General features: G+C 40.8%; 1 protein-coding gene across 2 annotated transcripts in view; it reads left to right on the top strand.

Moving 5' to 3' along the window:
- Window positions 1-27531, top strand: part of GLIS1 (GLIS family zinc finger 1) — a 186398-nt gene that overhangs the window by 148133 nt on the left and 10734 nt on the right. For both annotated transcript variants that reach the window (XM_042819432.1, XM_042819431.1), the window contains exons 4-7: window positions 8-169; window positions 3517-3627; window positions 7036-7168; window positions 12949-13093. In XM_042819432.1, coding sequence (XP_042675366.1) covers window positions 8-169; window positions 3517-3627; window positions 7036-7168; window positions 12949-13093 — 551 coding nt within the window. The remainder of the gene's footprint in view (window positions 1-7; window positions 170-3516; window positions 3628-7035; window positions 7169-12948; window positions 13094-27531) is intronic.

Raw genomic sequence — 27531 nt, 5'->3', positions numbered from 1 at the left:
TTTTCAGTTCGAAGGGTGCAACAAGGCATTTTCTAGGCTTGAGAACCTTAAGATTCACCTCCGAAGTCATACTGGGGAGAAGCCGTACCTGTGTCAGCATCCAGGCTGCCAGAAAGCCTTCAGCAACTCCAGTGACCGGGCAAAGCATCAGCGAACGCACCTGGACACTGTAAGCATGATTTCAGGATGGGAGTCGCACTGTTTTCCAATGGTCTTTGTACACGGTCTGCTCTGTGGATAGGGACTCTTATTCTACCTTTCCATGATGGGTGCCTCAGAACGCTCAGCTATAAGCAACTGCACTTTTGTTTTTAATTGAATGTGCTTTGAGAAATGAAAAGTGTTGTAATCACGAAAGGACAAATTCAGCTGTGTTACTCATGCTGAGAAATAATGTACTCAGAAATAAGTCACTCAGCAAACCTCCATTGTTCTTGTTCCAGTAAGAGAAGGAGCCTGTAGGATAAGGTATAGTATAAGTGAAAGCTGAGTCATTGCTGCTGTACTAAATGATGCTGTTGTCTTGCTTCCTATCCTCTATTGCTTCAAAAAGTCTCTTCTGAATGAACGTAAAAGCAGCTCAGACATCTCAACAGAAGGCATGCCTTCCTGTTTTGGATGTAATTTTCTGAAGGTAAAGATACATCTGTGATATTTGTGAAGAAGCCATCACCAGATTTAGGTGTAAGAAACAAATTCACATTTACATACAGTTGCTAGACTGTGGCTGAGCTCCACAAGTCTTCTCACTTGTCCATGGCGAAGTTGGGAGCCTGTCTAGTGTGGTAGGCTCTGAGAAAATGAAATCACTGGAGAATGGGGAAAGAAAGCAAGTAGGCAATTTTGTAGACAAGTTCAGTGCTCAGCATAAAGCTTCTAAAGAACAACAGCCAGAGTTGTTCCTTTGTTTTGTTTTGTTTTTTTTTTTCAAAGAAGTGAATATATGGTTTAACGTTTGGCCAAGTGTTTATGGGGCAGAACTTTTGAGTTTAATTGATATTTACTTTTTAAGCAGTTACACATTTCAGACAGTGCAGCATGAAGGAATGTCTAATGTACATTATGCCTTGCAAAAACAAACAAGTAAGAGAAGCAAGTCAGTCACATTTTCCAAACTAAAGCACACTTACAATAACAATGTTTTATTTATTTGAAAGTCAAACTGAGATATTTGAATTAGTAATTAGTTCTAAAAAGCGTCTCTTTTGAAATTGGATATACTAAATTGTGGGTGCACAGTTTTGAAATCTAACTGCTTAAATCTAACGGGTACATTTGTGCCAGGCGCACAGATGGAATGCCATTTATTAGTTTTGAAAGATAAATAATGAGTTAACAAAATAAGCTGAAATTTGTGTATCTGTGGATTATTGAAGACAAATCTCTTAACTTTCTATTTTCTTTTCTTCTTTCTTTATCTCTGTCTTAATTATCTGAAAAGCTCATAAATCAGCAAAAAGGTACAGTAGTCATTTTCTCCTAACTTTCTTAAATGCCTGAAAATATTATCCGCTTTATTCTGTTGCAGGTTCTTTAGAACTGTGTCTGTGGCCTGACACCATGCCAGCTTCTGTCCGCCTCTTTGCGTTCATTTTAAGATCCTGTGGTTTATGTTATGTGAATGTGGAAAGTGACGAAGCTGCAGCATGGTGCTGTTGTAAAGCCTGCGTGTTGCCTTAGCTCAGTGGACAAAGTAGTTGTCTGTAACGTCAAGGGAAATTGCCAAAGTAAATAATAGTCAGATTCTCATCTAGTTCCCGTATCACTAACTCAAATTATTTTATCAGTGCTTCGGGTGATACCAGTGGTTTGAAAATACTCTGCTATTTGTTCAGCTAAGGGGTATGTTAAAATTTTCCATAGTTTTTCCTCAGATGTCAGTACTTTGTGTGCTCTGGATACACTCGGTAAATCTGCTTTGCCCTGTGTCTTTCTGGGAAGGTGCTGTTAGTCCATAAGGCCATGAATTGGTGAATGATTCTATTATTCCTTCAGAAATTTCCTGCTGGCTGGAAAGAGCAGCAGTACTTATCCTCTTGAGGTACTTACAAAGAAAAGGGGTTTATGTAGGTTACTCACTCCTTATTGAGTGCATTTGGAATTGGTTTTAAAACTTCTTAATGTAGGTCAGTCCATCATTTATCTTCTCCAGAAGGAGAATCTGTAAATAATTTCAGAGATTCACTGGCGTATACTAGTTTGATTGAATCTCTACTAAATCATCTGGAAGTAGATCTTTCTCCTAGGCGGGAGCAGAACAAAGGGAACATATCTGTTCTTGTGGTAAAAAGGGCATGTCATCGCTCCTCCAGGAGTACAGCAGCTAGCTTCAAGGACCTCACAGTCACTCCTTTCCAAACTGTTGCTTGGTTGCTTGCTTTTTTTCCCCCTGCATTTGTGCATCCTCATTCTGAAGCCAGGGGAAAAGGAATGCGATGCTGAGTTCATGACAAGCCAGTTCTATAGCTTTGAGAAGGCACCAGACGACTTGCTGGTGCATGTGAGAAGGCCGAGCTCATGCTGACAGATGAGGTGAAGAAACGTGCAGCTCAACTTGAAAACTTTGTGAGCTTTGACATTCAGCACTAGTTTGCTCTCGCTTAATGGTTACTTAATAACGAGCAGTGGAGCCCCTTTGTTCAACTTGGCAATTGCACTGTCACCTGGGGGCCACAGTGTAGTGCAGAGAGAAGCGTTTGGTTGATTGGGAGTAAGCACAACTTGGTGAGGCTTTCAGGGGCTGGGACTCTGGAAACAGCAGTTCACTTGGAGTGTCCTTTCTTTATTTTCACATAGGAAGAGCTGACTGAAACTGCTTGCCCAGGCTCTGCTGGCTTTCCCAGGAAAGTGCTTGTACTGGGCCACGTTTTGACAAGCTTTGAAGCATGCCAAAATCAGCTGGAAAGGTCTTCCCAACAGAGTTAACAATAGTGGATTCGTCTGCGTTGATTTGCTGAGATGTTAAAGTTCATTGCAGGTTGTTTGGTTAGGAGTTATAAAAAGAAAGACGTTGTTCAAAACAGGAAAAGGGCATGAAGGAAACCAAATGCGTGCTATTGCACAAGCTTTACTCTGCTGCATATGGAACATAGTTGTAAAAACTGCATAAATCAGAACTAGAAACCAGAATTACATTTATAATTATACTGGTTGTTCTCATCATCAAGTCTACTGTAAAGACTTGAAAACTTAATGCTCTAAGAGCCCATCCAATTACATCTCATTAGCATTTAACTCAGCTCAGTAATCAACATCCAATGTGCCAGATTAGAGATGTGTCAAGTGCTCTCAGCACTTGCATGGAGTGCAAAATCAGAGCTATTAATGCTGTTCTTCTGTTTGCACCATGTCAGACTTACGTACATAGAGGAGTTTGCAAATCTGGAAACGTCAAGCAGAGCAAGCAGCTCGGGCTTTACGCTGTGTTGCACAAACCAGCTGTCCTTCAGCGCTCTGTGTGCCAACTGAAGAGATGCAGAGGAATGTGAAATCTCTTCTCTTTCCTCACTCTTACAGAAACCGTATGCCTGTCAGATTCCTGGCTGCTCCAAACGCTACACCGACCCCAGCTCTCTGCGCAAGCATGTGAAAGCTCATTCAGCCAAAGAACAACAGGTGCGTAAGAAGGTAAGACCCAGTAGGCAAACGGTGGCGCATCTCCAGACCTCCACACTGTGCTTGTTTTCAATTTACCTTTAGTTTATGTTTTTTTCAAATCGGGGTTCTTCTGCAATATCTCTAGGAAAAAATGCAAGCTGAACCTAATTTTCCTTTGGATTTTAATCACTCTTGCTAATCTGTTCACTTTATAGTTTTGCTCTTCAAACATCACCATTTTTTCAATTTCAGTTTGCTCAATACTTTATGGTCAAGCATTTTTTCCTGGTTGATCTTTCATATACAAATCCAAATTCTGCTGTCATTCGTGTAAAATATTCACACACGGAGTCTGTGCAATTAGCTAATAAATACATGCTAGCAAATCATCCCAAATTCAAGTGAAACCAGGCCAGGATACTATGGAAATGTCAGAATAAGAGTGCTTGCATTCGTCAGAATGAATCCGTGACTTTTTTGACCTCATCTGTGTTTTAAATGCATTTATAAATCATTCCTAACCCAAACTGCTAGTTATGTTCTCACCAATACTAGATTCAAGTAGGTATTTTGGTTTCTATGGGCGCAATCCCAAATTCATTATCATATGAGGAGGCTTATGGACACCATCCCAGAATCACAGAATGGCCTGTGTTGGAAGGGACCTCAAGCATCATGAATCTCCAACCCCTCTGCCACAGGCAGGGCCACCAACATCCTGATTTAATACTAGACCAGGCTGCCCAAGGCCCCATCCAACCTGGCCTTGAACACCTTTAGGGTTGAGGCATCAAGAGACTTGCTTGTTACACGTTTGTACTTGTGGTTTCTAAAAAGATGATTGGGACCCCACAGAGCTGGTGTGTGACAGAACAGACCAAGTACAATTACTTCCAATAAGCGGTGTTGATACCTTACCACTGCCAAGAGCTTCACAGATGAAACTGCCAGGCATGTTTAAAGGATGGAGAGCATAGCAGAAATGATAGTGTGGTAAGACAGAGCTAGGGAGCTAGCAGTTTGGAGAAAATGCCTAAGGTAAAACCCACAAGCTTGAAAGAGCGAAGGAAGGAACATGTGGAGAGAAGAAGCAGTAGCAGAACACAGGTGATTGTAACTTCAGAATTAGGGATGAGCCATGGAGGAGTTAGATGGATGTCGAAAGGTCTACTTTGCCTGCCTGCCTACCTTTCCTGCCTACTGATGTCCTTGCATCAGCCATGTCTTATCTTGCACTCCTTCTCTCCCAATGCTTCTCAGCATGAATTGTATCCCCTGTCAGTTTTCACTTGGTCAGTTCCACCGATCTGAATGTTTTTCCCCATTACTAGGGCCGTTGTCCACCCCAACTCTGCCCTCTACCAGCTGCATGCACCTTGAGTAATGGTGTCTAGAACATCTAGCCGCATCCAGAGTTGTGCACCCTGTTTCAGACAGCCAAGAAACATTCACAACATGACAAACTTTATTCCTGGAAGAAGGACTCTTCAGGCCTAGCAGCCATTCAGGTCCCCACAACCAGGACTGTTGTCTATGAAGAGAATTATTTCCCAAGATGGATGTCATTTGTTCAGCTCTGAGTATGGGGCTGAATACATTAATTTGTTATGTCTCCTTAGTTATATCCCATTGCTTGCTGAGGCCACTTTTCTAGTTCTGTAGAGGAAGGTGGGGAAAAAACTCTGAATCCAAACTTTGCATTAAGGGACAGAACGTACTTTTGGTTAAGCATCAAGAGGCCTTGAGCATAGAATGAAGAGATGGCAAATGTGGCTACACACAAACTACAAACTCCAGCTACCAAGACATCAAATATGTAGGGTTTTGTATCTCTAATCTCCCAGCTTGAGGAGTTTTCCTGCATGTGTCAATATACCCTCCCATAGCTTTACAATTATATCTTAAAATAATGTCAACTGCTTCCTTCCTACACCTTATTTGGTAGATCAGATCTAAATCTGCACTTCTCCAGTGGTTGGAAATCATATTCCTGTCTCATTTGCCCATGCTAATTCTAGGAATATTTGATCCTGTGCCTTTTTTTCTTCAATATAAAAGGTATCTGGAAAAAGCAGTAGATTTGAAGAGTATTTTGATCAGGCTCTCTTAAAAGGGACCAAGGTAAATCTGATTCCTAAAGAAATAATAAGCAAAACAAATATTTTGCTTAAGGATATAATAAGATAAAAAGAGGCAGCCTTTTCAACTAGTTAAATCTCAGTGTTATTCAGTCAGTGGAGTTTATTTTGGATTCCAGATTTAGGAAGAAATGGGAATAGTCCCTTGCTGGTTTTTGTTACAATTCTGCAAAGGCAGTAGTCTGTTATTATCTGCTTCCTGGAAGTTCTGTGTGGAAATGACTTAGCTAAGGAAGAAATTAACAGGCTGCTCTGCCTGAATGTCTCAGCTGATATGTGCTTCCAAAAGGTGCCATCTCTCATAGAAAAGAGAATGCCCTGAGCTCAGATTTTCTTCAGAGGAGTCCTGAATATTTTGTTTGTAGCTTAGATGACTGCAGTGGTAATATTTGGTTGTTCTGAACAGCTTTACAAGTACAAAATATGAGGAAGTTAACTGTTAATTTAGTAGTAGTCTAAGTTTAATTGGCTACAGACGCATTTTGTGATCCAAATGTTAGATGCTTATGTTGATCAAACAAATGGCTATGTAGTAGAATTCTAAATAGGTTTGCCTGGACCTTTTCTTTAGAATAAGCAAACCCATGGGAGACTGGTATGCAGAACTGTAAACGTAGAGCCAATAACTATTTATTAATGGCTATAGAATATGATGGCTGCTTGTGTAATGTGAGCACTATATTATGACAAAAGCTTGGCAACATCAGCATGTTTGAAAGAGAATTAGAAATGCTTTTCTTTCTTAATTCTCCTCTCCTGCTGTTTTTAATATGATCGACATTGTGGTTTTCTAGAGTTTGCTTCACACACTTTTGCCAGAGCTTTAATTTACATGGAGAACAGCTGACATATCGGTGATACCTCTTACACGTTACTGACAGCACGTTATTCTGCCAGATCTAATCTGATAAGCACAAGCACTTTTCTTTCTCTGTCAAATGTCTTTCCAAGTGTCACAGTTGCAGCGTCATGCAATCCTTTTGCACAGAACCCAAGGAACTACAGACAGCCTGAAAATGTGCGGTTAAGCTTCCAAGGAAGGCTTGAAGAAACACAGGGTACAAAGAACCGTTGTTGATTTTAGATTAGCGCACTCAACTTGTTTGCAGAAGAAAACCAAAGTGATCTCTAATTAGAAATGTGAACTGATAGATACATCCGTAATTGCACCAGGTTACGAAGAATGACATTGTGTTCCTTTCTTCTGTACGTAATCTTTAAGCAAAGAGACATATGAATTTAATTGGAATTAATTTGATTTACTTTGAAATAAAATGTTTGTTTTATCCTCCTCTTGTAGCTAAATTCATGTACTGATATCGAACAGGATGTACTCAGTGAGTGCTTAGCTATACAACAGCTCCACACATCTTCACAACACATTTTGGATGGGAAGTGTGGCAGATCTGTAGGTCATCATGACTTAATCACAGGTAAGAATATTTTGAATAAGTATGATGCTAAATGTCATATAATACAGAGAGTTTAAACCACTGAAGTTTCTGGGTATGATTTGCCAGAACGGAAGATGAAAGGAAAAAAAAATAATAATAATAAAATGAAATAATTATGAAATAATTTAGTGAGTTATTTGCTAAGGCTGGGTTTTTTCTTTCTTTTTTTTTTTTTTTTTTTTTCTAAGAGCTAGTCAGGCAAAGAGCTCTGGTTGAATCTGATGTGAGGAGGGCAGCAGCACCACTGCAATTCAGGCTCTAGCCATTTTTTCTTGAAAGCTTGCTTTGGCTTCAGCAGATGCAGGTGCATAAGCTTTGCTAAAGCCAAATAAATATTCCAGCAAAGATAAAGGCAGCAGTAAGGTTTTTCCATTCAGTGTCTGTGCTCTTTGAGAGCCACAGGAAAGTTGATGAGACTGTGCAGTATCATGCATGGTGTGCTTATAGCAAACAATATGGTGGCATACAAATGGAGCAAAAGCTTGAATTTAAAATGTGAGATGTTTTGATTATATTTCCTGAAAAGGCCCCCATATTACTTCCACTGATTCTGTTGATCAGAGCAGAGAGCTTTTCATTCTCAAATCTCTCCTTGTCCATGCAACTGTTGACCTCTTTTCCTAGTTCTTATATTTCTTTTACCCTTGACTCCAGCAACACTAAGTATCAGTGAACTGCAAAGCCAACATATTCCTTTAAAAGGTACTTTCCTTGATTCATTTTTTGCACATGCAAATTTCAGACGATGGTCAGTGAGAAGGATAGGCACAGAGATCTTACTTTGTCTGATTTGGTGGGACACTCTGAAACTTCTCCAACTCTGTAATAGCCATTTGTGGATGAAGGTAACCAGTAGTGTACCTGATTTCCAGGTCAGTCCATTCATAAGATGTTTAAACCATCATTGTAGCATTTTCTTGCCATTCTCTGTCATGTTGCAGACACATCCCGTTACATTCGGATCTGTTTTGGCTGGCAGATGTGTATGGGATGAATTTACTGCAGTGTTTTTTATCTAACTGTTCGAATGGTTTGAAGAGAATTTCCAAGAAAAAAAGAAAGCAGCAGATATTGACTTTTAATTCTGTAATTGTTTAAGTAGAAATGCATAGTAAAGCCAGGTTTGGACAGACCGATTTCGTAATTAGTTAATGATTTTCAGTTAGCATTGTGTACTCCTGTGTGTTCCATGATATGTCTAAGCATGGAGGATAGTTTGCAGTCTTTTTGAAAGCAATGCTTTCTAACTTTGTCAATATTAGAGAGCATTTAATGTTATGCAAATCAAAAAAGTCATAAAATGTTTTTAGCTTAGAGCTAAGTATCTGATGCATCTTGATGTAGGATGCATTTATCCTATTTCAGATCCACTGTGGAACAAAGGCTTGCCTAAGTAATGTTAATAAATATGTTTTAATTGATTCACTGACTTAGTACAAGCTTTCCAGACAAACCTCACCTTGTTCCTGCTGAGATTTAAAGAAAACCAGTGGTAGGCTGGCATTAGAAAATAAGAACGCCAGGTGCTAGTTCCCCTGCACCAGGGAACGACCTGGAGGTCTTAATTAATGTGTTTTGTGTTGTAAGAGCAATGTGCTGCAAAAAAATAATTTACTACAATTATTTAGGCAAGCTTTTCTCTTGGTTGTTAAAAATAACAATGACAAAATCATCCTGCCTGCCATCTCCTACTCCCTTTTCCAGTTTAAATTGCGCTAATACGTCAGAATGTACCTGGTGAGCAGAGTGGGGCAGGAAGGGAAATAACCCATCATTCGAGCATCGTTCCCCTGGGAGTCCTCACTCACAGTTCATATGTGGCTCCTCAGAAAGTTGCAGGAGGTTGGAGGGACATGGGGGGGATTATTTCAATTCTCTGGCTTTGTCATCTGCACCCTTGAAGATGCGTGAGGGCAACGCACAGCTCTGCTCTCCAACCCTACAGTCCAGCCTCCTGCTTCCAAGCAGGACAGGAAAGACAGACAATGCTGTCCTCAGACCAAGGTGCAGTTGTGCAGTTAGTAGCCCCAGGAAAAGCCTCTGATTTCAAATGGTCACAGTGATACAAAAGAAGTTTTCAGTGTACGTATAAGCAGCCCAGCCTTGGCCTCTCAGTGTCAGTTCTGAGAAAATCATCTTGGAAGTAAGAATTTTATCAGTTTACTGGTTTTTTTTTTGTTTGTTTGTTTTTTTTTCATATGATTTCTTTGCTGGTTGTATGAAGATGTCACCAGGATGTTGTAAGAGAAACCTAGGGAATCTTTGTGGGTGTTTCCATCTGGTCACCCCATAAGAGATCCCATCATATGCCCAGTATGGAGAAGTGCCAGGGAAAATAAATCAAGATTTGAAGCATTTCTTTACAGAAGTTACTTCGTATTGTGTGGTATAATTTCCATAGAAAAACTGTTCCTCTGTCACTGTCAGGGCTAACAGGCTAAGGTGCTGATCCCAAGAGATTTAAAACAAAAGGACATCCCTGCTGCTGCCTATAGTTGCATGTCTGCTCTTTCATATAAGCAGAGGTAGTATTTCTGGACGAAGCAGTTATATAATAATGTGTAGAATGTATATGGGTGAATACTGTTTATGATGTTCTCTTAATTCCACTTGAAAATATGAAAATGTTCATGGTTTGAACCTTTTTTTCCCCAAAGAAACCACATTATTAATGTGCGGAGCTCTGGGCTTTAGGGATCACTTGGATTCCTGGAGAGTTTCAGTTTTGTCTTTGTCCAAGTTGAAGCACATTTTAAATATGTCAGGGATGAAAGCCAATCACAGGAAAAAGAAATATGTAAGAAAACTCCTATTCCCTTGTGTCAAACTTCAAAGGAGGTTTGTGCTTAAGACTGGGTAAGACAGTGAGCAAAGGAATACTTAGCAGTCAGAGAAACCCATTGTTTGCTGAGACCTTCCTCTTTTTTTCCTCTTTATATCTATGTTCCTTCATGGCTGCACACATTTAGCTCCAGCAGCACCTAAGAGCTGCCATCACTCTCTTGACAAAGCAAGTTACCTCTGTTAGGTAATCCCATGCAGGAACTTTCTCTGGGCATGCATGGTCTGTTATGGTTTGTTCTGGTCTCTCCTGGCATAAAGCTGAAAAAAAATCCTCCTAGTCACAGATGCTCAGAGTACCATTTTGGCAACAGATGTTAAGGTTAAAGGCCAAGCCATTTAAAATACTGATTGATGGCACATTTATAAGCTGAGATGGTCAATGCGTGAAGAGGCCCAAGATGCACAGTTCTGAACAGGGCTGCACTTGCAGGAACAGTCATAACAGCTCCAAAGGCTTCTGTGTGACTTCAGGTTCTAAAAATATTGTATCACTGCTGGAAAAAAAAAGAATTTTTTTTAAGTATTGAAAATGATACTGAAACAGCAACTGCTCTTCTCCCTTGACTTCTTCCATTGCAAAGGCAATCACAGCTGCAAAGGAAATGCAGCATTTCTCTCCCTGAAGTGATTCTTCCTTGGTGTTCCAGATTGGCAGCAGGAAGAACTGCACCCTTGTATCAGCAGGTACCTCTTGCTTCCCCAAAGAAAGCTGTTCACTCTCACTCTTTCCTGATAACCTGCCACTGTTCCCTTGTAGAAGCACTGACTGCTTGGGCACATGCAGTTAGGTAGTCACAGGACTGCAGGCATAGCAGCAGCTCAAAATTTTGAGTGTCTTAAATCTGGTGTAAAAGTATGCATATTGAAACACAGCCCAAATGAGTTTGAGTAGCAGAAGAAATTGCTCAAGCCTAGTACTTAGTATAGTACATCCTTCCCAGTGCCTATGAGCAGAGGGTCTGTCTCTCTAAAGGAAGTAAATATTCTGTTAGAATGCCCTGCTTTTGCACTGTGTAAAATAAATTAGTTTTAACTTCAAGTAAGTACCAGTTCAGTTCTTAGTGACTCAACAGTAATGACTAATGTCTTACTGCAGTGTACGTGGAATCTCATAGAAAAACTCATCTTCCGTAGCTTGTGCCATGTGCCTTAGAAGTACTCTTAATTACGGGCAGGCACCCCCTGCAAGCAAAGCAAAGGAACAACAGGGTTGATATTTTTTGTGTCTCTTGGATTTCCCACTATCCAGCAGCTTCAGAGGCGGTCAGAGGCCTGATCTGATAGGAAGACTGCAGTTTTGGAGCTTCATCCCTGGGCCCTGATGCCCACATCACAGTGTCTGGTGCGAGAGCAGCCCTGCAGCTCCCTGTGTTCATCTCCCTAGCCCTGCACCTAAGGGATAGGAGCTTTGCAAATCAGCACTCTGGATTTAGGCTCACATCCATAGGGAGTGTGATCTGTGTATTTGTTTTGCTTGCCTCTGTCCATATGTGGAACGTGAGAGCAAGAGACACCACGTGTCAAACCGAGTACGAGCGAGGTGTTGTGGTGAGTAAAGGTGTAGGAGAAGGAAAACTCACTGATGAACTAATCCCACAAACCTCAGTAAGCATGCTTCAAACAAAGGCCTTGTTTGAAAAAAAAGAGTATGTTTACTGGCTACAACACTATTGAAATTTATCTTTTGAGAGTTTTCGAGCTTTTGGGGTGAGCTCTGAACAGAGCCCATTAAAACTATCTGAAGTCTAATATCCTTAGAGAGCACAAATCTTCTTAGATTCACCAGCTTCCTCCAAGCTGTGCTGCCAATATACTTGAGAGGTGTGGGGAGATACAGTCCAACTGTGAAGTGACAGTACATCTGAGTCACGTTGGTATCTGCCAAGCCTGGGAATAAGCATGTGAACAACAAAGATTTGTGGGAATGTATTGTATTATAAAATGGACTGAAACCACCAGCAGAATAATGGAATTCTCAGTGTAGCATCCTAGCTACTGACTTACTGTTTTCAGATGAGGCTTTGACGAATAAATCCTAGCATCACCTGGGAACATCTGACTTCTTAAAACTCCTTCTGTCTGCTTTTCAGTGCAGAAAGCAAGTTGTTTTCACTGGCTGGTTGACAAATGTTCTGTCTAGTGGGAGACAGACATGATGTGGTTCATTCTCATAGTTTTGGATCTGTCAGCAGCTGAGGACTCATTGTTCATGAGAGGCTTTTGACTCATCTGAAGGCCCTGACAAAGGTGGCTAGAATCTGGCCTTAGTGGTTCTACTCTTCAGTCATACAGAAACAGATGCTGACGTTCAGCCACTGCTTATCCAGCCAGAGAGAGCTGTCACACATTCCCTGTGGCTCCAGATTTTCCTGTTGTTTTCTGCTTGTTACATGACATTCAGAGGGTTTGGGACAAGTGCCATCGAGAGCCCTGCCAGTAAAGCAGGACACGTCAAAGCATAGCTGACTCACAGCCCGTTTACTGAATGTGTTACTCTGCACACAGTAAGCAAACTAGGAAAGGTGAATGCTACAGGAAGAAAGGCAAATAAAATAGCTCTTACAGAATGCACGAGGACTGACGTGCTGTAGCTGGACACTGTGGAAGCTGGCAAACCTCATCTACCCCCCACAACCTTCAGAATACAATGTCAGTGGATGTTCTAGTCCTTCTGTGTGTACGTACCGCAGTGGGCAAACCTATGTGAGGTGTATGGCAAGTAAACTTAGAAAACAGCCTAAGTACTGCCTCCGTGGATGAAGTAACTTCTGCTACTGCCCTGCAGCAGCGTGCTGTTCTATGCGTGTGTCAATGTGGGTGTGGGGGACAATGAAGGAGTCAGGAACTGTCACGGACTTACTTAGATGCTCCTTTCCTTGCTTATTTTATTTTGCAACCTGATGTATGTTTCACAGGCATGTACAGTGGTTCCAGCGCAAACCATAATGGTCCCTCACCAGGTATACTGCCTCATGACATCCCTTCAAGACATCATCCTCTTGACTCTGCCCTTTCCAGTCCGCATCACCATCAGTCGTCATTGGAGAGTGCCAGGGAAGGGTATGTGTTGTGAAACATGCTTGGCTTCTGTCTGACTAATTAATTGTTTGTTATAATTTGCATGGATGCTGCTTGAATGAAAAACACTGACCAAAAATAAGCTATGCCATTTGTTTTAGAATCATAGAAAATTTAATTTGATAGGGAGGTCAAAAGGTCATCTCATCCATCCTCCAAGCAAAGCAGGACAAACTTTGATATTGCCATCAGGCTACTCAGGTCCTTGTTTTTGTCTTCAACAAAATACAGAGGTTTCTTTTCTTCATAGAGTGCAATTGTATTTAATGTTTTTTATAATTCTTCCTTGGTGACTTCTTGTAGATTTGGATAAGTGCAGAGGACAGCTAAAATGAAAAAAAAATTCAAAGGGTGAAAAAGCAAGCTGTGACTCACTTGGAATGAAGCAGTGTTTGCCTTTGTAAGCTTCATTTGTGTCAGGATGGCAGGCTTTCTCACTTCCTTGCGCTCTGTTAGGACTTTCTGTAATACACCTTGCAGCTGCAAGCGTTAACCAGTAAGATCTTAATCAAGGGAGGATATATTATCACATCAATTATATAGATTGCATTGCTGCAGTATGTCATATGTCTGTACTGTTATTTTTTTGAGGATCTCAAAATATCTCAGCAGTAAAGAACCTGCAATCCACAAAACTCTGCTCTCATCCTAGAAGCTTCTATAGTGCCTACAGTGATACAAATCAAACATAAAACATTTTTCTTCTACGCACTTGGGACAGGGAGGGATAGTCAGATTTTGCTTTAATGATGGGAACCTGAGACACTGAGAGATTGTAAGACTTTTTTTAGTTAATGGTTTGAGGTTCTTTAATAAAGCCATCAATGGAGCGTGGATTTTTTCCATCTTTGTTCAGTAACTGTCTCATCCCTTCTTCTATACGGGGAAAAGAAAGCCCAGAAAGATTTTAATCATTCTCTTTTATCAATGGACAGAAGGCAGAATAAAGAACAGTGCCACTGAGGAAAATAGGAACAAGCTACTACATCTCTTTTTTTGAATTATCACGAAGGTTACTCAAGCTGTTTGTGCTCAACAGCTCTTTCTCCCTACCCTCCCACCCATGTTCCTGACTTTTTAATTCTTGTTGACAGTCTCATGCCTATGGCAGACAGGTGACCAACAGGAGGCACTGAGCACAGTGGGAAGATGGAAGTTTCAGCAAGTAAATGTGAGGTGTTCTGTAGCACAGAGGGCAGTAAGTGCAAACAGGAGGAATGGAGACTGAATCCAAAATGAAGGTAGTCCACAAGATATCCTTTCCTTACAGCATAGGACTGATTGAGTCCAGGGAACCAGAATGCTTTCCTCTCTCCGCTCCCCAATGCACTGCTTGGCTGTTTCTTCTTTCAGTTGATTCTAGGATAGGGTCCTTAGGGGAGGTAAGGCAACAAATCCCAACTGAGAGTGAAATAAACACTTTAGAAGGTGTATAGTTAATGAATATAAAGTTGCTATAATCATGAAATAAACAAGAGTTTGGCAAAGCAGATTATAATAACAAAAAGAGAATAGATAGAAAGCTTACCCATGTCCTGGGCTTGCTGCAAAACTCAGAGGAGGGATCTCCAGAAGAGGGATCTTCCCACTGGCAGTCAGCCCTTAAATGGGTCTAGGAGAGGTGCAGCCAGGCTCTGCCCCTTCTAGCAGCACAGGTGAACTGCCTGCACCTGTGCTCCTGTGGCTGACTCAGTGCTCAGGTGATCCATCAGAGGTTCAGGCTGTGATTCTGCAGTTCCCATACAGAAGGTTATCTCCAAAGTGGATTTGTTTCTAAAGCACTTCACCTTTTGGTACTGCTAATGAGAAAGAAAAGCAAAGGTTTGACCAGAATGATGGCAGCAGTCAGTTGTGCTGTTTGAGGGGCCACAGGCTCCCAGGTGAGTTCTCTCTCTCCCAACTCATGTTTCCTCCGAATGAGTGCAGTGCTTCCCTTCAGCCCTCACTCTGGGACTGAGCTGAGTTTCTCACTGAGCTCTTCCAGACGTTTTGATCATTTGCTGCTTAGGCCAAAGCTTCCATCAGAATGGTCTCTGCTGTTTTTGGTTTTAGTGGAATAAGTACTCTTTCTTGGAGAAGACATCACAGCTGATTTATTATCTCAGTGCTTATATAGGTAAGCAATGCAAAGTCTTTGCAGAAACACCGTGGTTAATATCCTATGACAAAATATCAGACTGAGATGAAAATAAATTTCTAATTACGAACCAAACATCAGGAAGTGGAGACCAGGAGGTATTTTTAAATAGTTATTTTAAAACAAGCCATTTATTTTCACGGCGTAGCAACTTGGAATTTTTCAGGATCTCAAATACCGTTTTCTAAATTGGAATAATCTGCATTCAGTGCTGTCATACCCCGTCCCAGTCCCTTGCTGTATGCGAATTATTTATGCTTACATTTTTTAATGACTGCGAAAATCAAGCCCATACATGACATGCTAATTGCCAGTATGGGAAGCTTAGTTTGAACTAACAGTCTTTGAATTTCATTTAGCACAGTTTTGTGTGAAGCATTCATTCATTCAAGTAGGAAAAATCAATCACTTGATAATCTAATATTTGGAGCCACTGAATTCGAGAACTGTTATGCCTTTGCCAGCTTATAGCACAATGCCATTACTCATATAAAATAGACAGTTTGCAACAGGAAAGAAACACCTAACACTACCTTTCTTCATGTGAACTGCTCTGCCTTTCTGGCACACATGTAATGTTTTGCCTCATTTGTCAGCTGTCTCAGCATTCATCTGGAAGTAAATGCAAAGAATTTCTATACTGTGGATCAGTATGATGACAAGGCTGGATTGCATAGTTCAAGGCTGCGGAATGAACCAAATGATTACTATCAAGAAATCTAATTACTGAGTCATCAAATATGTAAGATGCCAAAATCTACACAGGGCAGGGTACAAATAGTGTACTCAAGTTTGACAGAAGATTTAGAATTTTCTTTGAAGGCTTTTTATTTTTTTTTAATTAACAAAATAGAAGCTGTATGCTGTACTGTCCGTTGCCAAAGTCAACACCACGTGCAGCAGTCAATTTTCCCAAATGGTTTACTAAGACATTTAAATAGTTTGACAGAATTATCTAATGCACTCCAAAATGTTCTAACAAAATCTGACTTCATTACCAAATGTATTTATACTGGCATTATACAATACAGAGAATATGTTTTCAAATTCTAGTATAAAGTGTGTGCTAGACAAAGTAAAATTATTTGAACTTATATTGCTGTTAATTGAAATGAAATGCTTTGGCATCCAGAAAACAGGTTTGTCACGATCCAGGTTGGAATACATATTTATTTTTTATTTCAGGTGGCAAAATGTTACGTTTGCATTTCTTGTAGCATGTGCCACATACAATTTATTTCATTTTGCCCACTGCAAAGGTAGCCCACATCGATTTGTAGCAATATGAAGATGGAAACATAGCTTTTGATATTAAGTCCTACGCGAGTGTTGTGCTTGGCTTTCTCTCTGCTATTTTTTTGCCAGTATTACCCACATCATCTAAAAAATATACTTCGTTGCATTTGTAAATTTGAGTTTAAAGTATTTACTGTGATAAATGATCAGTTTAAGTGAAACCGATCTGACTGAAGTTAGATGAGTTTAAGTGGTGGCACAAAGTCAGGGATTTGCACCAACGTGGCTGAAGGGCCTAACAAGGTCACTTTGTAGGATCTGAACACAGTCTCTCTATATGTGGCCGTGAGGCCTTCAGTCACTTGTGTCGCTTATAACAGCACTTATGTTCTCCAGACAAGCTGGGGATACTGACAAATAAGAACTCTACCAAGAAGGTGATGTGTCTCCAAGGAAAAGGAAAGTGAAACTTTCTTTTATATATAATGCTTTTATAGATACTTACTACAGTAAGTTAGGTCATTTCTTCTTTGTAAACACAACGCTAACTGAAGAACCAGTGAGATTAAGGCATTTATGATGTCCATAGGTGATGATTAATGAGAACTTTGAATCCAGTCTTACACTTATTGTGAGTTTAATATCAAGGGTTAAGTAACCAAAGTTACATGAAAGACACAACTCTCTTTTATCCAGGCTTCTCACCAGCTAACTGCAACCAGTTCAATGCTCTAGACTCCCCTGTAGAGCCACTTACCCATACAAAATCACAAGAAACAGGACTTGAGACCAATCAGATGAAAAGAGACGTTTTAATCAGGGTACTTAAACATCAGAATTTTTGTTTGCTTGCTTGTTAGCACCTGTTAATTCAAATACCACAGAAATATTTCACTGTAAAGAGATCTCTGTTAAAGGTTTAGTCCTTAATTTCCCTTTACTTACAGTAAAACAAGGTACACAGAGCCTCCCTTTTTGCTCAATAAGGGAACACCAGATTCAAAATTCCTCGTATTTTTAAGGTTGAAAAAAGTATGCAAGATGAAATCTTGTGTGCTAGCTTTTTGTTTGGATTGTCACGTTGTACTTTGGCAACAAGAAGGGTGTAAGCCAGAACCTACCCACATTTCAGTCCCATAAGATACACTGCCAGGAGCTTCCATTTTAGATCAGAATCTGGCCCCTGCTCTTTGAGCTAGGAGGCAGCCTCCTCTAACCTCCCAACCTGTGCTCTGTGGCCCTGTGTTCAGCTCCTGCTTTGAGGGCCTCTTGCTCTCTGAGGGATGCTGGCAGGCATACAAGGGGTCTCATGGGTGCCTTCTCATTAGATGGGATGGGACTCAAATTGTGCCTATGAGTTTCACTGTCATCTGCAAGCGGTTCATCTTCTGCCAATGATTGTATCTGATATGAGATTTAAGAAATTGCTCCAAACCAGTAAGAGACTCCTTTCAATAGGCTATGTAAATTCCTTGATCTGCCAGAATCCATGGCCAGACCTGAAAATACACATGTACCTAATTCTCATTACCTTCTGTGATGATTGCATGTCTTCACTACTTATGGCTGAATTTCAAGTTTGTGAGCTCGTATACATAAAGTGAGGAGGAACTGCTTGAATCTTTGTATGAGACAAACTTTTACAGGAGAACTGAATACCTACACAGTTTTTATAGCAGTTCCTAGTTCCAAGGAGATGCATCATTCATTCATTGTGGATTCCTCTGGAGAATACTCTTCACTTATAATAGAATACACAAGTCAGTGTTTCAGGCTTTCTTTCAAAAGCACTAAAACCAATAACAAGAAACAGATATCTCTGACAGCTGAAAACATTTTCAATGGAGGAAGCCAAGAACCCATCATAATTTATCTCAGTGTTATAGACCTGAGCACGCAAAAGGGGCATCAGTACATCTGTCCAAAGAAAGAACAATGTACAGGTGCGGAGCTGAGGTTCATGTAACAAAGAAAATCAGTAATTAAAAGCATCTGGTTTCAAATCCCAAGTCATTTATCTCATTGTAGAAAATGTGATCAGAATTCATTTGTAATCATGTCCAGATAGACTTTTATAGTTTTTTTCCCCCTTAAAGCAAAATTAGCATTAGAATAGGCTGACTCCAACAATACAACAGTAAGTTACGGCCTGATCATGAGGTAAAATATTGTTTGGCCATCAGCAGAAATTGATGGACACGTATCTCATTTTTGTTTCTAATAGGGCTGGATTGACATACGTTAGAGAGCCTTACCCCAGGTAAGTGCACAGTGCTCAAAAGTGAGCACTGTGATCACAGTCACAGAATGGCTGAGGCTGACAGGGACCTCTCAGTCCATCAGGTCCAACCCCTGCTCAAGCAGGACACCCAGAACAGGATGCCCAGGCACACACCCAAGCAGCTCTGCAAGGCATCAAAGAGCCCCCACATCATCTCAGGGCAGCCTGTGCCAGACCCCATACCTGCAAAGCACTGATTTGCTTCCTGGCATTCAGGTGGAGCCTCCTGTGTCCCACTTTGCGCCCGTCGCCTCTTGACACTGGGCATTGCTGACAGGAGCCTGCCTCTGCTCTCTTTGCCCTTTCCCTTCATGTATGTATGAACATTGGTAAGATCTCCCCTTGATGACTGCCCAGAAGAGACCCTCTGAGCAGAACTATCTTAGTATAAGATTAAAGACAGTTACAAGAGTGGGAGGGAGTTTAAATGAATTGGTCAGAGCAAATCAAGAAAAACTTAAAATGCATTTAAGCACAGCTCATTTGTATTAATGATTTTAGCTATTACTAGTTTTTATCTGCAGGTAAATCACATGCTTACACTACACCTGTAAAGCTCATTTTTTCTTTTTCTTTTTGGTTTTCTAAGCAAAACTTCCCCAGTTAGGTGTAAGTTACATACACCAAACACAACAATTTGCCACGGTGTAATAAGTCATTATCTTAACATCTCTCACTACTCAGTATACTGCCTTTTACAGTGTAAACTTGAAGAAAGCAGCATGAGGAACCTGTAAAGAATGCATGTACACCTGGAAGTGTCTTGCTGCATACTTGCCATAGAATAAGGACCTTAAATGACTAAAATAAGACAGAGAAGTCAAATGTGCAGTACACATCAATATCTGTGTTTGATTGCATGTCTTTCTAATTTACTTCCTGGCAGTCATTTGAACCTAAGGCTGTGCTTTTTATCTAAAGATGTTTTGATACTATTTAAAGCATGCTAATATGTAATTACTTCCCTAATATATTTTCCTGTCAGATTGTTAGAATAAGATTTCAAATTCCCATCAGGTCAGGCAGCTTCCACTGAACTCTACTGATTCATCAGTTTCTTTTCAAGGAAAATTACCAAATGAAAGCTAATAAATAAAAATGTCTTTTAGATTGACACAGTTCCAATAGCAATCAACAAGATTTAACTGCTCTGCAGAATTTGCATATCAGGTGAGAAGTGTAGAAATATTAATTTAACATAAGAAGGTCCTTGTTTGCGTAGATGTGTCTCTTTGTGCAGATAGAGAAGTGGGTTACAAAATGCTGAGCTATGTTATACCCCCAGCTATGAGACTTGTGCACATGTTAGAAGGATTGCGAGTGTTTCAGTGTCACTCTGGATCCAAAGAGAAGGTCTTTGAGAGTACCAGGAAAGGACTCCTCTGGGTTCTCTATTGATAATTTTCATCCTGAAGCTGTTTTCATATCACTGTTGACCGGTATTATTATTTTAAAGCAACAAAATGACTTAATCTTAAATCATGTTAAAATCTCCTTTGGATAGTGTTCCCCATAATGTTTGTGAAACCCCTCTTACTCTGAGTATGCTCACATACTCACTTGTTGACACAGGGAGAGGGTGAGTGAAGATGTGGAACTGGATTAAAGTACTCCATTGGTTCTATGATTCTGTAATAAAACAGGAGGCATTACTTTTGGAGAAGCCTTTGTAGTATCATAGAACCCTAGAATAGCCTGGGTTGAAAAGGACCACAGTGATCTTCTAGTGTCAACCCCCCTGCTATGTGCAGGGTCACCAACCACGAGATCAGGTTGCCCAGAGCCACGTCCAGCCTGGCCTTGGATGCCTCCAGGGATGGGGCACCCACAGCCTCCCTGGGCAACCCACCTGAGTGCACCAGTAGTCCATACTTACCTAGAAGCTATAGGAAAGGACTGGCATTTCCTTAGTCCTACTTTGAGATGTTACACCTGGAGGTACACACACTGTGTTAGCAGCAGAGCCAGGAGTAGAGGCCAAGCCTCCCAATAACAGGCATTGTTTTCAAGCTGGCTACAGCAAGAAAACAAAAAACAAGATCATGGTGTCCTATCTTGCAGGCATAGAACAGAGAATGAGTATCATACAGGCTAACAACTTGTTTGCTCACCGTTTATAGAAAAGGGTAATAAAATGCAGCGATGCCCAGCAAGGTGCTTTTCAATGAAGGATTTATAACATATCAGGGAGAGAGGGGAAGAGGAGAAAGGAAGAAAGAAAGAGAAAGAAAAGATTCCTTGCATTCCAGAAACACAGCCAGAGGCACCTGGCAGTGATTAGTGCAAAGGTTCACCAAACTTCAGATAGAGTCCATCTTAAAAAAAAGGAAAAAAGAAAAAGAGTGAACAGTGTAACTGTTTCCTGAGCATGTGCTGACAGAAATTCCCCTAGGGCAAGACCCAGAACAGAAACACGTGGCAAGAGATTGGGCGCTATCCAGAGACCAGATTAGCAGAGCTTTACACATCATTTTTAATATTATGGGAAGAGATGAAAATCAGTGTTAACTTTTTTTTTTTTTTTCCTCATTTGAAAAAATAATTTCCTAGTCCTGGAACTCAATTGGACTTTCTCACAATATAAGTAACTGCAATGCCTGGGGAGAGAATTTATGAATGGAATGGTTAGCATGCTGGATTTTACAGCAGAACCTGGTTCTGTGGAAACATCTCAGATTTTGTAGCTAGCTGCAGTATGCTGTAGTAACTTATGCCAAAATATAGAGCTTCTCTGCTTAGTGCTTTTCATGCTGTTGCTTTATTATATACTTCTCTCTTAAAAAGTCTCAAATTCTAGGTAGTGGGATGTGTCATTATGGTATACATGAGAGCTGTGTTACAGTATGGTCCTAAACCCCCCATATATTAAAAGTTAGAGATAAAGGACAGATGTTTTTCAGTCTGGATTTGGTCCTTTTTTCACTGAAGTCAATGGGATATGGGTTGAGGTTGTTTGTCTTGCTTAGAAATCTGCCAATCAAGCCATCACATCATTTAAAAAAAAAAAAAAAAACAAAAACAAAACCAAAAACCAGACAGTTTTCACATTGGCAACATCCTGATCTCAGATATTTCTATTTTGTGGTTATACTTCTTTCAGTTATTATTCAAGAATCTTTGTTCAAATTATTTTCATTATTTTCCAATTTTCAATTTAATTAAAGCATTTTCTGCTTAAACGTTGTGTGTGTGGGTTTTGGCAGTTAAGACAGGATGAACCAGATGATGAAAGAATTCCTCTTAAAACAGCTCTAAATCTGGCTTTACAATTTCTTACTCTGTTAATTTGTCCAGCAACAGTTACTGAACAGCCTAGCAAAAATAAAATATACAACTGTTTCTTACTCAGACTGAGTACTGTGGATGAACATAGAGAACATACCTCCATCTTGACACAAAGGTCAGAAAAATCCATCTCCATATGCATTTATTATGGGTTCCTTATTTTTCAAGATTGTTGGAACATGACATTTTGCATGCATTGTGAAAATACACAATTTTTTGTGCACCGCTGTCTGCTAGGAGAAACCAGAACCAGAGGCAGGATAAGTAAACATAAAGCAAGCTAACAGTACTTGTAGCCTACAAAGTCTTTGGTAGAGATTGCTGCTAACTCACAGCATTCCTACATAGTTCCTTCACATACATCTTTCTTATGATTTAATCTTAACACTTATAATAAATGTTAAAACAATCACAAGAAAATTTAAGTCTTGTTGAGACTTCTCTTTGAGATTCTTAAAGACCTGTGCTTTTTAAAGATGAGAGGACATAGATTAATATATTCTATATTTTGATTTTTAATTTAACAAAATCCATCAGTTAAGGTTGAGATTTCTGTGTTTCCACTGCTGTGAGTGGCAAATGCTTTGCAGCAGAGGCGAGGAAGTGGCTCGTGGTCTGTGTCTGCCGTTTGTGTTAGTGGTTCTTCATGGATAGTTCCTCTCATCAGACTTCAGGAGCTTACTTAAGAAGGGCCATGAAATCAAGTGATTTAAAGATAATGTTTAACACAGTATAGAAATGTTTGCAGCATTATAGACAAGATATGTTATCAACTCAGGATCAGTTCTTCCAATACCATTCTGTGGATGATGGTATTACAAACACAAGACTTTTCTGACTAGTCTCTTTACTTAATTGCCTACTGATACATCCTCAGGAGAGCAGTGCACTAGACTTGCAGTTCCATCTGAAATCATAGGTCCCTCAAGACCAGTATTATGTCTTCAGCGCCATCCTACACATGGTGCTTCAAAGGGAGTTTGAAAAAACCCTCCATACCTGGTCAATCACGTGAAGTTGTATGATGAGTGAAGAGTGAGAATTCCTCTCTGATTTCTTGGGCGATCAGTTTACATCCTGAAGCACAAGATTTGATTACCTCTTGCTTAGCATGGAAATGTTGGTTTTGGCCATTAAATTATTCAGCCCGTTTTTACAGCACTTATCTCCACCGTTTGATTCGGTGACTTCCTGCGGCTATGACTGCCCCAGGCCAGAGCATGCTGCTTGAGAAAGTGCTCCTTTTGTTTCAAACCGACCTGCCTCTCCCAGTGGTGAATGCTCTGTTGCTCCTGTGTCTTCAGCAGGCTGGAGAGGAGGCTGGCTCCTCTGCTGTGGCACTGCATTCTGAAAAGCTGTGTTTCAAGTTCACTTCTTTCAGTGCCACACTTATAGCTTAGGAAATTTTACTTGCTGAGAAACCTCTCTCACTCTTACTATTCTAGCATTCTTCAGCTGGTTTAACTCCTGCAGTGATTTAATACAAATACAATCAAAACTGAAAGCAGCTCTTCTGTATTCAGTGTTGATGCATAATATCTCTAATTTCTCCAAATTTGGTTTCATTTTGCATCCTGCTGTCCACATTGAGTATATTCAGATCTGTTTTGAGTTTCCTGCAAGCACCTGAGTACCTTGCCAGGAAACAGAAGTATTTTCAGTGAACAGTCACCAGTTCTCCCTTGCTTTATCCAGATCACAAGTAAACATTCTCCTTAGCACCTTCCTTCAGACCAATCCAGGCAGCTTGCAACATGAGCCTCTTGAGCTGTGGTGCTGCCAGTTATTTGTAATTGTTAAGCAGCAGCACTTTTGTCTGTGATGCATGAAGCACTGAAGATGCAGTTTTGGTACCATGGGGACCCAGAGAAGTTAGAGGAGAACAGGAGATAAGGAGGCAAAGGCTTCCAGGTTTTGGACAATGTATCCTCCAGTTAGGGTGTTCACCATATAAAGCAAAGCTTGAGACATGTGTCCATCACAGGTACTCCTTCCAGGCTAGGAGGATTTCTGGGCGCTGCACCACAGTGCTGACTGCCATACAGAAACACACCCAGAGAGCACGACAAATACAGAAGTTTCCAGCCTACAGATTCCTGTGAATCCTCAAGCTATTCCTAAGAAATGCACAAGATACTGAGAAGCACCTACTATCATTAGGTCCAAAGTCACCAAAAGTCATGAGATTAAAAAGACTTCCCTACTTGCCCCATGTATCACATCCAGGAACGTTTTTTAGCAACAGCAATTCCATCAGTAGGCAACTAAAAATCTGCTGGATCAGAGAGGAAATCCAGCTAGGAACATCATTAATGTCTATACTGGGAAATAGATAGGAATAAGGTAAGAGCATGATTAAGATGTTACCCTTCTCCTAAAGGACATAGTGGGACACTAAAAGCCTTGCAGTGTTTTGACTTATTACTTGAGATAATGAAAGCGCTTTATCATCAGGCATCCTTATAGAAAGGTGGAATGTACTGACAGTCCAACTAGATCAGCAGTGGAAGCAAGCTGTAAGAACTATTCGTCTTAGCTTTGTCAGTAGCATTAGTGAGATAGGAAAAAGATGCATCTTCTCAGACAGAAAGAACCAGGATAGTTAGGAGCCTTAAATTTAATGAATTAAGGAAGGATTTTTTTCATGTATGTGTGAGTATTTATCTATAAGCTGCCAATATAACTATATATAACTATATATATATATATATATATATATAGTTATATATATGCACAGATATACGTTAAAAGGCCCCAAAAGGACCTGCAGACTTACTGAGTTATGCAAGTTACAATTGAAATAAAATATAGGGCATATATTTATTATTAATATACAAACCAAAGCAAACTGTGATTGTAGTACAGCATTAACAGGAAATGTACAGGCTGTTAGTTACTGAAACATATGCCTGAGCTACTGCCTTGGAATTTTTGATGTATCCAGCTGAGTTTCTGGCTTAACTAGTTCAATGTTTCCCCTTCCATACAAAAGGCATCTCCTTTTAAGTGATTTAATTTCTATCAGGAATGATTCTGCCTATCCTTTAACAACCTGAGTTATCACAGTGACATGATTAGTTAACAAACATTTAGGACAGAATTAAAGGCAGGGCACTGGTGGCTGAACAGTCAGTTGATGAAAAACTTCTTGAGTCTGACAGAATACATGTGCACACAGAGAACAATATTTTAGGGGCCAGCTTGAGCTGTTGGCATTGTGATGGCTATTTTAAGAAGGCAAATTCCCATATTGGCCACTTATGCTAATACAGATTTTTCTGCTAAGCAATGCTCTTTCCTAGCTAAAAACTGTTCCCTAACTTAACGTGAAATCCCATACATGGGGGAGACCGAGGAGAAAGCAGTAGATTCATGGTTACCTGCTCAAACTGCATGAAACCCTTCACACGAGAAGGCAGAGAGCTGAGCATTACACAGAGCTCTCAGGGCTTCAGCCCAAGCTGCTGCACTACAAGTTACTAGGATACTGGCTGCCTGCAGGCAGCAATGTTTGCTGAGCCCCAGCACCGTGCAGGCAAAGCAAGTGGAAGCAGGGAGCTGGCAGCAAGGCTTGCCTGGCTGGAGCAAGAGCCCCACACCTCCTCACCCTGCTGCCTCCTGGCAAGGTGCTGGTGTGCCTCCCTCCTGCTCCCAACAAGCCATTGCAAAGCTTTGAGGCACAAACCCTGGCAAAACCATTGAGCTCATACACAGGAGAAACAAGAATGCGAAAGAATGAGTGGGGACAAGCACTGCTTTAAAGTAATCACAACAGCCGTTCAATTCGTCTCACAGGGTTAAGATTTAAATAACCTTTTGGAAGAGTGAAACAGGGAAGCTGGCTTTTTCAGAATTCCCACAGCCAGACAGCTCTAATGTACTGTTTCTGCTGTGCAATATATTTGCACAGAATTTAAAAATGCAATTTCCCCACAGGGCAAACAAAGCCTTCAGTACAGAGCAGCCAGGCAGGCCTGCATGGGGCTGCATCTCCAGCAGTGGCCAGCACATGGCATTCCCAGAGCAGGCGCAGAGTGCCTGCTCACCAAAACTATTTTCCTCCCTCATTCAGAGTGGTTTCTGGCTCGTCCAGCCTTGGAGTCTTCACTATATCTTTTGTTTCTCTTCAAAATGTGTGTGTGGTCATTATCCATATAAATGTCACTATCATGATCTCTTTTAGCTGTTATCCTTCCAAAGAAAACAACTGCAATCTTTTAATCTGCTTTCAGATAGAAGTATTTCCTGGCTTCTGCTAGCATTTCTGGCATGTCAAGGACAATGTCTCCATGTGCCATTTGAATGGGCTGGTGACCATTCTGTCACTTGTGGTCATGCTTTGCCAGCACTCCCTGGCAGCATTGGATGAAACTGCAGCAATGCTTTTCTGCAGGTTCCAGCAGATAAAGGCAGCCCCATCTGCATGCAGTCCTCACCACTGACACATGTTGGAGAGAATCTGTGGAAGATCCATCATGTAGCCGGGCAGCACGACAGATAGTTTTGTTTACTGTTTCTCCACTGAGTCATTTGAGGAGAAAACTACAGCCACATGGGAGCTGATCTTTGCATTTAGCTGCAAAGAAACTCGATATTTTCCCCAGGGCACCTGGTCCTCAGCAGAGCTGGCTCCAGAGAGCACTTTCAGCCTGGGACCTGATGAGGACACCGCTGACCTTGCACTGCCCGCCCTGCTGCAGCCCCACTCCCTCATTCCTGCTGTGTCTGCAGCCTGAGCTTTTCTTAAGTTTTTGCTGCAGAGCTCTTTTTAATATGACCCTGAAACAAAAACAAGCAAACAAACCCCACAGACTAATAAGATTGTATTTGCATGTTGGCTTTATAATTCTGCTTCAGTTATCTGTACGTGTTGCATACCTTTGCTTATGAGGATTATGTTTCTCACAAAAGGTTTGTTATCCAGTCCTTAGACATTTGGCTTGAAAATGTCTTAATCCACTTGTATAGCCAATGAATATAAAGATGCTATAATTATGAAATACACAAGAGAGTTTGGCAAAGCAGATTATAATAACAAAAAGAGAATAGATGGAAAGCTTACCCACATCCTGGGCTTGCTGCAAAACTCAGAGGAGGGATCTCCAGAAGAGACCCTTTCCTAGTGGCAGTCAGCCCTTAAATGGGTCTAGGAGAGATGCAGCCAGGCTCTGCCCCTTCCAGCAGCACAGGTGAACTGCCTGCACCTGTGCTCCCGTGGCTGACTCAGTGCTCAGGTGATCCATCAGAGGTTCAGGCTGTGATTCTGCAGTTCCCATACACCATTTAACAATACTTGCTTATTTCTTCAGTTAAGTTTGGGGAAATTTGATCTTTCTGCAGTCTGTATTGCATGCCTTATTTTTGTGTTTTGAGGTGGTGGAGTTATTTCATCTTAGGATTGGCTTTGACCGGTTGATTTATTTAAAGCCCTGTTAATAAGCATCACTGTGCCACTATGCCACTGTGACAGCTTTTGGCAGT

The sequence above is a fragment of the Centrocercus urophasianus genome, unplaced genomic scaffold, assembly GCF_019232065.1.
Source record: "Centrocercus urophasianus isolate 14NV4802_14NV808 unplaced genomic scaffold, USGS_Curo_1.0 seq_18, whole genome shotgun sequence".
Lineage (NCBI taxonomy): Eukaryota > Metazoa > Chordata > Aves > Galliformes > Phasianidae > Centrocercus > Centrocercus urophasianus.
Note: the sequence above shows the minus strand (reverse complement) of the source record. Positions and strands in the feature narration are given on the sequence as shown.